This window comes from Dermacentor andersoni, chromosome 4, assembly GCF_023375885.2.
Source record: "Dermacentor andersoni chromosome 4, qqDerAnde1_hic_scaffold, whole genome shotgun sequence".
NCBI classification, from domain to species: domain Eukaryota; kingdom Metazoa; phylum Arthropoda; class Arachnida; order Ixodida; family Ixodidae; genus Dermacentor; species Dermacentor andersoni.
The window spans coordinates 17,036,822-17,047,558 of record NC_092817.1 but is presented as its reverse complement, the minus strand read 5'-3'; the positions used below and the strand labels follow the sequence as shown (position 1 = coordinate 17,047,558).

General features: G+C 43.3%; 1 protein-coding gene across 2 annotated transcripts in view; it reads right to left on the bottom strand.

Moving 5' to 3' along the window:
• Positions 1-87: 87 nt before the first annotated feature.
• Positions 88-10,737, bottom strand: part of LOC126535786 (NF-X1-type zinc finger protein NFXL1-like) — a 73,142-nt gene continuing 62,492 nt past the window's right edge. For both annotated transcript variants that reach the window (XM_055073433.2, XM_055073432.2), the window contains exons 17-19: positions 7,468-7,591; positions 6,068-6,244; positions 88-310 (exon numbers count right to left, since the gene is read on the bottom strand). In XM_055073433.2, coding sequence (XP_054929408.1) covers positions 155-310; positions 6,068-6,244; positions 7,468-7,591 — 457 coding nt within the window. In that variant the 3' untranslated portion in view covers positions 88-154. The remainder of the gene's footprint in view (positions 311-6,067; positions 6,245-7,467; positions 7,592-10,737) is intronic.

The following is a 10,737-nucleotide window of genomic DNA, read 5'->3' as shown; positions in this document are numbered from 1 at the left end:
CGGACAAAAACAAAACGATTCAGGCACGTGAACACCTGAAATATACATGAATGCACCTGATGAATGATGTCAGCAATGGACTATAAGTACCTGTAGTAGTCTGTTTATTTTTTCTCTTTCTCTTTTGTTAGAGTAGTGTAGTTTGGGTCATTTCTTACTCATTCCACTGCGTTACCCAGATGGCTAATGCCATAGCAGCAAACAGCACTACAGCACTGAGTGCAATCAGAGCCTGAATCTGTCCAAATTTGTGGCCTTTTGTCTTCTCTTCTGGCTCTGACTTGGGCTCTCTTGCCTTCAAGTCTTCTTCCTAAAAGAAGAAGAAAAAAGTTAAGTGATGGTATTCCACACACAAAATCCTTGGCTACAGTTCTACTGAAACACAATTGTAACCTGAAATGTTGTGGCATCACCAAGATATTCAAAAGCGTTCAAGTCCAAAAAAGAATAGCTCATAACCGACTTGCCAAACAGTGAAATTCGGTAGACTTCCATTAATTTGATTTTTCACTTAATATAATCTTGATCGTAAGCCCCAGCAAGCACCCATCAATTTCTATGGGTCAAAAGTTTCACTGTATTGAACCTGAAATTGTCCCTCAATAAAAAATTTTGAAAATGACTGGTTGTTAGAATGCACCTGACCCAAATGGCTTATGTCGGGACCTCACAGTCTGCAGCGTCTGTCCAGGCAGTGCTGGGAGACAGTGATTGCACTGAATGTATCGAAGACACGATATCTCCAGCTGGAAATGCTTATTTTCAGCCTGCCTCAGGAAGATTTTCTCAATAGCAGGTAACAATGATGTGTATTTGGCAAGAACAGGAGCTAGCAATTGGCATATTTACCCGATTCTAATGCGCCTTCTTTTACCAAGAACATTGCTCTATAAAAAGCCTGCACGGTGCAATTGGAAGCGAACCCAAAACCATGTTTGCAGTTTTTGCGACAGCCTACCATCAAAGCCAATGTCATCATCATTGTCACTATAAGATGGCCACACAACAAGTTATCACATGGTATGGTGCTGGCTACAACAATGTGCTGCTTTCAGTCTTCGATTACAAAAGTTCATTCAACAGGCAAGTTATTTTACATGCTAAGCTAGTGGTAACAGAGTCAAATCAAGTGTTTTCAGTGTTCCAGAGGATTGAATGTGTCATAGAAGAAACTAGTGGCGTGTTAGTCTAGGTGTGGGTCGTGATATTGTTGTGTTTATTGCGGAGTTGTTCAATAAATGTGATATGTCAAGTGTGTAATGGATGACATGTTGTGGTTCATTGACGAGCAACAAAGTGCTATCTGTGAGCAAAAATGTTGAACGAAGGAAGGTAGGAAGGAAAACTTTATTTGGTCCTGCAAGTAGTGATAATTAACCACTAAGCGGGCCGCTCCCACGTCGGGAGCGGAAGGCCAAGCCTCACGGCCACGTCATGAGGCTTGTTGAGCGTCAGATGTAAATAAATTTGCATTCTGTGAAAATAAACTTCGCTTTCATTTTTTTCCAATTGTCAGAATTGGAAACATGCTACATTTTTCTCGTTTAAAAATTGGCTGCATGTTGTTTTTCTACTTTAAGCACTCCAATATCATTTCTATACTATTGTCAGTGGAGGTCCAATCTCATTTCTACTTCAGTTTGCTACTTTCAACCCAAGAAAACTAGGCACACATTAGATTCAGGGGCATGTTAAAATTGGGCAAATACTGCCAAATGAAGCAGCAGTGTGTTAGGGCATACCTTCTGCCTCTGTTACTTTGACCTGTTGAATAATTAGACAGTTATAAAACAAATTATGGGGTTTTATGTGCCAGAACCACGTTCTGATTATGAGGCGCGCCGTAGTGGGGGACTCCAGAAATTTGGATCACCTGGGGTTCTTTAACATGCACCTAAATCTAAGTACATGGATGTTTTCGCATTTTGCCCCCATCGAAATGCAGCCGCCGTGGCTGGGGTTCGATCCCATGACCTCGTGCTTAGCAGCCCAACACCAATAGCCACTGAGCAAGCACAGCAGGTAATTAGACAGTTATAGTACAGCGTATGCAACTATAGTGTACACTACACTCTAGAGTATAGTGTATGCTAAGCAGCGCAGGTTTGTTACAGTTTTAGTTGCCTTACGAGATCCTCGAATCTCAGAGGCCACATGCCGTCGTCACGGCTATCTCCCGACTTCACCGATAGGTGGCGCTGACATCTTGAATGTTTCGTTCGTTCTGCTTTGACTCGTTCGAAACAAGAAGCGATCTTGAAAATTCTACAAGGTTATCCACAATACTCTGTTGTCGAAGCGGCCCGAGACTAAGCGAAAGCCGTTTACACAGTCATTTGCTATGAACGAAGTAAATTTTACAAAAGCAACGCCGAATTCAATTCGAAGTGGGCAGCTGGGACTGCCACCATGTTTTACGTAAATTACGCAAACCATGCAAAGATACTATGCTAAATCTGAGAAATAGCGTCCGCATGCTACATGCTATGGGCTGCGTAGCGTTCGGCACATGCGCAGTGACGACCCACTATAATATAGCGTACGTAATGGTATGGTGTATGCTAAATAAAACTGTCTATTAAATCAACTTTGCCAGCCCCATCAAGATCGGATTAGGAAAAAGATACTGCATAAAGCAGACAAGGACGATAGAATAGAGACATGGACTGGCTCAAACTTTCAACTATAATCAGCAATACAATCTACCACTGTCAATTCGACACTGGCGGGACCAAAGAAATTGATCACTTTAACAAACTTTTGGCAAACTTGCTGGCCTATGCTCCAAAATTGCCTCACTGCCTCTGAGAGGGAAACAACTGGTAGTTGCCACGAGAAGCACACTCAGGCATTCAAGCACACTCAGGCATTTTTAGGTGCTGCATATAAAATTCTGCTGTTTTGTGCGAAGTCATATTGGGCAAACTGGACATTGCATTAATGATTGTGCTATGGAGCATGACCATTTGATAAACTACAATGGTATAGCACAATTGCCTGGTCACTGTCGAATTTGAATGTGCATTGCGAGACTTCAGGAGATCAAGGTTTTGGGCATAAGAAAAGATTCCGCTGCCAGAGAGCTGATGGAAGCATTTTATGTCACCTCTAAAGGTAATGCATGCATAAGAGATACACTGATTTCTTTGTTTGGTACTGAGGAGAGGTTCTTGCACAGCATGCTGTAGTGACACAATCATTTTGTACACATTTCACCATTTTTTTTTTCTCCTGTAGTGAATGTGTGCTGCCTCATTGCGCATGTGTCATGATGTGCTTATATTGCCCGACTCTGACTGCAATAAAGTTTGTGCCAGTCTGCGACTCTACCCTCTTGTTCTTGTCTGTTTTGCACAATATCTTTTTCTATGCATTATGAACCAACTAGCCCAGCAGCAAGTTTCATTAAGATCAAACTAATAAAAGTCGACTCTACTAGCTCCGTACACTATAGAAAATGCACTCTGATAGACATGTTTAGTAAACTAGCTTTATGTTGCTGTGCATGCTGCTGGAGTGAATCAGAATGAATAGGGAAAAAGGTTCGTGTTCAGTAGATGCAAAGGAAAAAACTCAGTGTCCTTCCACTCTGTGATGAAGGATGGCCAGCGAAGCTGTGTATGTGGGCCCCTTAATGGCGAACTGCACCTCCGCCACGGGTTGGCCAAGCATTGCACTATCTTTGGTATCGGCACACGTATGGGGAGTGCTTAACGCCTGCTTCACCTCTGCCGTTGGTTGGCCCGGCATGGCACTATCTTCAGGATTTTGTGTCTACACACGGACACAATCCTGGGGCAACTAGTCCTAAACAGCTTTGCTGTAAAAGCAATTTCCTCATGGTGTAGGCAGGCAGCCTACAATGTTGAAGCTCTGTGTTCCATGCAAAAGTGCTGCGGTGCTCCAGTTTGTCACTGTGTGCCTTGCAAAATGATCAAAAATGGTTTCTGCATCATCTGTTTGCAAACTTTCCCTGACCGTATGTAAGGGTTTCTTGGCCCATTATGACCCATGATAAAAAGTGCCAGTGTGATTTTCATCAAAGTTTATGAATAATAAAAGAATAACACGAATATCACGCCTTCAAAAAATGTAGAGTTTATTGGTTCTCAAGTTACAATGGTGTACTACATCTAGTACACTGGGCGCATAGGGTTTCAATGGCCAAGACACTTGTCATTGCGCTCCTACCGCCCTGTATGAATTTTTTGAAGCACCTTTTTTCGAGGCACAAAGTGGCTGGGCGCTTCTCATGTCTCCATGATGCTCGGGCGTGACAAAATCAGCATCGCAGCTGTTTCCCGATTTTTACAGCGTAGTAGCCGCGACCATCCACCATGAGCATCCAAACACACACATAATGACAACCAGCAAGCACAGCAACGGCAGTGCCGACATCACGAGTGCAGCTAAGGTGTCCTCAATAATGCTACTGCAATGGAATCATTTTGGCAGAATATTGTTACAGGCTTTGCTAACCTACACTAACCGCAGACATTGTTCACGGCAAAAGCATCGGTGTTCACATTGTCATCTTCCTCCTCATCTGCATTTTCAGCTGGTTCTGGCTGAAGATGCAGCCAGAACCAGCTGAACCAGCCAGACCATCACAATATCGATGTCCTCCACAATGTTTTCTGCACTCTCAACTGCTCCCAGAGCATCGTGAAAGTGACAAAACAGCTTCTTTCCAAATGCAAACTCTGTATTCACGCTGGAACACAACTAAAAATAAAGTGTTGATTTGTAACTGCTAACGCCCACTGTACTATATCAAGTACGCCATACATTATATATGTGTTCCATTCTTTGAAAGGAAGTGGCAGGTTCGACAGTTTGTTTCTAACATCCTCAAGATATGTACAACGCAAATATAGGACAACGCAAATATGTAAAGCAGGCAAGCAGAAATAAATTAAAAGCGAGTACACATTCTAATCCATCACAAGTCCGCAGTTTTGCAGAAATTGGCACGAAATTTTTAGATATAGAGTAAACAGTATATTCTACCCTGTATTAGAGCGTGTGAGTGTGCCCTCTGGGTACAACAAACGGAAATAGCCAAAAGGAAATGTTCAGCTGTTCAAGAGGTAGGGATGCGAAACAAAGTGTACTGATTCTAGTACAGTGGGCACTAATAGGTTAACATAACAACATGCAAACACACCAATGTTCTTTGCTTTTCTGATAGTAGTACTATATACAGTGAAACTCCATGAACTCGATGTTGCAAAAACCAGCAAAAATTTACAGATAAACAAAATTACAATATAAACTTGTTTAGCCATGCATAGAGCATAGAAAGCTTTTTCGAAATGCCACCACTAATATATTGTCAGTCACTTTCATATGCAACAAAACCATTTATGTCGCCATCTATGGGCAACAGCCTTACTGGCACTGTACCAATACGATGTAGCTGCTTGACGCCGAGTCAAGACGATTGATCCTAATGCAATATTATTGATCCTAATGACGATGTTGGCCTATTGCTTTTTTCCTGTATTTTTAGAGTCAAGATATCGAGATATCCAGGCTCTGCTGCAAAAGCTTTTCGACATAAGAGGTGAAAAGAAAATGGACTTACACCACGGCCAGAAAAAAAAACAATTCAACTTAGCTCTGGTATCTAAAAAAATCGGTTAAGTTAATGAAGGTTTACTGTATGTTCTCTTTGCCCGTTAACATTTTTTTAAGTAGTAGTAGTATTCAAGAAGGACACATCTGGTGTTAATGGCTTTTGTACAATGAAAAATTGCTCTGTACTCGCATATCACTGAATCCATGTAGTGCAGTCAAAGTTACAGATTGCACTAGGCAACTAGGCATGAGAACCATGAAAAGGGCCTCATTCACGCTTCCATTTATCCACATTGTATACTGCTAATCCATCCATGATCTCTCAATCCAGCTGGTGTTGCGTGAAGGAAACACCAGTGAGCAGCAGATGGGCACTTCTCCTGGCCTTATTTCTGGTACGCTGCCACTAACCCGTAGCTGTAACCACACGCATGGCTTTGGTGAGACAGCACAGTTTCATATGTGCACACAGGGCGCTGCTACTGACCTGTACACTGGAACGGCATTCATTAGTGCAGTCAAGACGGCTCTCAAGTTCGCAGCAGGGTCCCTCTACTTTGCGGCACTTGCAAGGACAGCGCAGCGTGACCTTCTTGCGGCACTGGCTACGTGGGGCGCATGTGCCTGGATGGCAGTTGAGGGGACACCGATGGCCACATTCCAGCTGAAAGGAGAGAGAAACAGTGAGAAAAAAAACAAAATTTTTAAAAAGATATTATGGTGTTTAATGCCCCAAAGCAACACATGGGTTATGAGGGACAGCATAGAGGGGAGCTCCAGATTAATTCAGACCACCTTGTGTTTTTTAGCACCCACCTAAATCTGAGTACACGAGGGGTTTTGTTGTAGTCTGCCCCTATCAGAAAACAGCCACGGTGGATGGGATCAAATTTGCAACCTTGTGCTCAGCAAACTCAATTCCCTGTTGCAGAGGCCAGAAGAACGCACACCTTACATGTCAATGCTTGCAGAGTACTGCACAGTGAATATCTTATCTATCCCTCAATCCTGTACAGTCTAATGTAAAACCCAACTAATCTGGTGCAATTGTGTGGGGAGGAAAAGATGTACTAGTTCCTTAGGAATGCTATAAATATAAATATGTCACCACCTGCTCTGCCTTCCAGTGTAACATTACCAAAATATTTTTTTAAATACGTGTTAGCAACTAGAAATAGAGAAAATATGCCAAAAATTCCACTGGCAGTGAACGTGCTTAACATCTTTCTATCCTGCATCAGTCCGATACTTGCGACAATGGACATTAGGTGTAAACAAATTTTCATACTGAACAGGACATTCTGGAAGCATAAATGTGTATTGACCAGTGGCTTGGCTTGGCTGGATTGCAGCCATTAGAAAACATGCCAATCCCATGCAATCATACCTATCACACGGATGCATATAAATGACGTCATGAAACACATTTGTAATTTTTGCATTGCTCACATGCCACTTATTGTCATGGCAAGCCACCGCCGGGCCATCAAAATCAACACGATACTCCCTGATGGCCTGTTAGAAGCATGACACTTGTTTCCTTTGCATAGACCCGATTGCAATTTCTCATTCCACCAATGTCAGTGCATTTGCTCAGAACAAATACCAGGTATATTAAAGGCATTTTTGTATCAAATGAGATTTTGTTGTAACAATGTTCAGCCGTATATGTGCCAGTACAAATGTTGCACAGCCATGGCCACATTCCCCAGTGAATGCTAATTTTCATGACCACTCTTGGTCATATTTTTGGGGGGGCAGTGAAAATAGTACACCACAGTTAGTTCAGAACTGTTTCAGTCATGGAATGAAATGATTAGGGTAGTAGAAGCACGCATTATATCTGCCACCAGAGCAGCACAACAGCTTGCATTTGCAGCCACCCACCTGCTTACAGCACCTGTTCTTGCAGCTCTGCAGTTCATCCTGCCGGTCTCTGGACTCCACCGTCCACTGGTGGCAGGGCACGTAGACAGGGTTTAGCCCACAATGACACTTCATCTTGACGTACCTGCCAGTTGCAAAAATGCCTTTAATTAAATAGTGCACTATAATTGATGCCTTCACACATGATCGTCAGAATTATCAGGGACTGTAGTTGGTAAAGATCTTTTTGTAAATGGATCAGATGCCACTGTTATTATGCCAGTATCTGCCAAACAAGACCTTCGAGATCAGCCAAACGATGCAAAAAATATGAATGTAAAATAACTGGACTGTCGCAAAATAAGGGCACAGCTGTTCTTATTACAAGTATATTTAGGCTTTGTTTTGACCAAGCTGTTTATCAAGTTATCCAGTACCGTGCTGACATATCTTTATTCCTTTTTCGTAATCTCAGAACATACTCTACAGTCGCAAGCAAATATCTAGCGACCACAGGTGCTGCGAAAGAAACATTTTTCGTCATAGCCAAGCCATGAAAGCTGAAATCCTGAGGTGTTGCCTGTGTGCGTTCGTACAACCATTGTCATGCATTAAGAGGAAGCTTTAGCTCGGGCCCAACTCCGACGCGGCCTATTCAAATACATGTAAAACGCAAAAACGCTTTTCTGAGAGAACCCCTGGACCGATTTTAATGAAATTTGTTGCATTTGAGAGATAAAGTTAATTTCTAGTGACTGTTGGAAGCATAATCTCGATTTAGGGCCTGAATTCTGTGAACAAGATTTTTAAAAATACGGAAGTAAAAAGAAAAATAGACACGAAGTTTATAAATTAATAGCTCTGCATCAAAAACAGATATCGCGGTTCCGTAAACGGCATCCATTAGATGGCTGAAGGCGGACAAATTAGATATGTCAATCTATATCTTACGTGAATTTGTTACATTGTGTACAAGGGTTCTGCAAAAAGCCATATTTCCATATTACTGAATTTTTTTAGATTCATGTGTAACATATCAATTTTGTCCGCTTTAGATGTACTATTAGATGCAATTCACAGAATTGTGATATCATTTTTCCTTGCTGAATTAGAGTTGTAAACTCGGGAGTTTCGTTTTCTGAAAATTTTTGAGTTTTGCCAATTTTTAATAAAAAATTAACGATCTGAATCAAAAATTTGAAACCAACAGTGATTAAATCTTAAGTTTGTCTTTTATATGCAAGAAACCTCGTCAAATTTGGTGCAGTGATTGCCGAGAAAAACGAATTCTCCTTTTATATGTATTTAGATAGGAGCACCTGAGCTAAAGGTTCCTCATAAGCACAACTTTTGCACAACTATGCTAGAAGAAATTTAAGTTTCTTGCTGATGATGTGGTCTCTAGACTTTTGCCCATGACTGTTTATATTCTTGTCTGCGTAAATATTTTTGTCCAGTAAACTCTCCAGGTAGTGTTGGTTGGTACATTCAATTGTAACCCTTGTAAAAGAAGACAAGAGATGATTAAAAATATCACAATCATTACTTAGCATGAAGGAGCACTTTAGCCTGTCATGGTGGCTAGCTATTGACTGTTCCTCCTCTAGGTTTAAATATGATACATATTGTCACGTAGCAGTCAAGCGATCCTTCTTGTGATGCAAATTTCGCGGTCAAGAAGTAGACGTCAGTCGCCCTCCATTACTCCGTCTGCAGGTGTTTCAGTGCCGATGGAAATAACGATGCTGGAACAAGGTGAGATACTGACATGGTCATGGAGTAGACTCAAGACACGCTGAGTGGAAGTCCTTCCTGATGGTAGCACTTGGTCTGTGGGCAGCGTTATCAACTTCGACCTCAGGTCGATGATTGTGCCATGTTGGTTCAAGAAGTCCATGTCGAGAATTACGTCTCGCGACCATTGTTAGAGGACAATGAACGTTGCAGGGTAGGTCCGGTCATGAACTGTAATTCTTGCCATGCAGATTACAGTCGGCATTATCAGGTGTCCTCCACTTGTCCAAATTTGAGGGCTGTCCCATGCAATCTTGACTTTATTCAACTTGGCGGTGGATAATCCACTGATGACAGAGTAGTTGGCTCCAGTGGCTACAAAAGCGCCGACTTCGTGGCCGTCAAGACGCACGTCCAGGTCGGTGGCTTGGTTCTTTGTCTTGCACTGAAGTTAGGTCCTGGTGTCGGATCACAGCTGCATCGCGTTGAGCTGCAGCTCGTACACGTCTTCTTTCGTCGGCCTATTCTTGGCTTCCAGGCTTCGTCAGGATGGCGGTGTGTTGTTGCTGCGTCGTCAAGATAGATCTTGAAGCATCGGCGGCGGTGACAAAGGGTCTTCGGCATTTCAACATACAGCAACCGCACCTCTATCAGTTACTGCTATTAGTTTTCCGGATATTGGCTTACAGACCGGCCCTGGGCTGGGCTAGTGTATGGTCGGCGCTGCAGCGACAGGTAGCGTCCTGGCAACGGCGAACACAAAGGACATTGGGGCCTCTACTATGTTGCGACGATGTAGTCGACAATGTCACGTGACTGTTCACCAAGCTGTGGACATGGCGCGTTGACGGTGAACCCTCTTAGGTCCATCTCATGGCGTGGGCATCGGTGGTAGACATGGCCCGTTTCTCCACAGTGATACCAGAGCGGACAGTGGTCAGGGGTGCGCCAAACATCCGTCTTCCTTGGAATGCTGCGTAGGGCAACGGTGGACGGTGGAACTGCGGCATTATCATGCCCTGGCACGGGCCCAGAGGGAGAACGTGACGGCGGGCTACAGCGGCGTACGTCAGCTTCCGGCCGAGGCTGCAGCAATTAAGGGACTTCTCAATTGCCGACTCCTCAATTGAGGATCTGCTCGCGTACGACATCAGCAATCGAAGCCACTTGAGGCTGCGATGAAGGGAACAACTTCTGAAGTTCTTCCCGCACGACCACTCTGATGGTCGCGCACAAGTCGTCGGTGTGCAGATTGAATTTCGGCCTAGTTTAAGATCGTGTGGCGGTTGAATTGCCCGTTTCGCATTTCCAGTGTTTTCTCGATGCTGGTGGCCTTGCGAAGAAACTCTTCAACGGTCTTCAGTGGGTTTCATATCATTCCAGAGAAAAGTTCTTGCTTAACACCACGCATGAGAAGGCGAACCTTCTTCTTCTTGGACATAATCAGATCAGCATGGTAGAACAGATGGGCCATTTCTTCCGTGTAAATGGCAACATTTTTGTCCAGGAGCTGCACTCTGGCTTCGAGCAGTTTCTGCCCTTTCCTTGTGCATGACG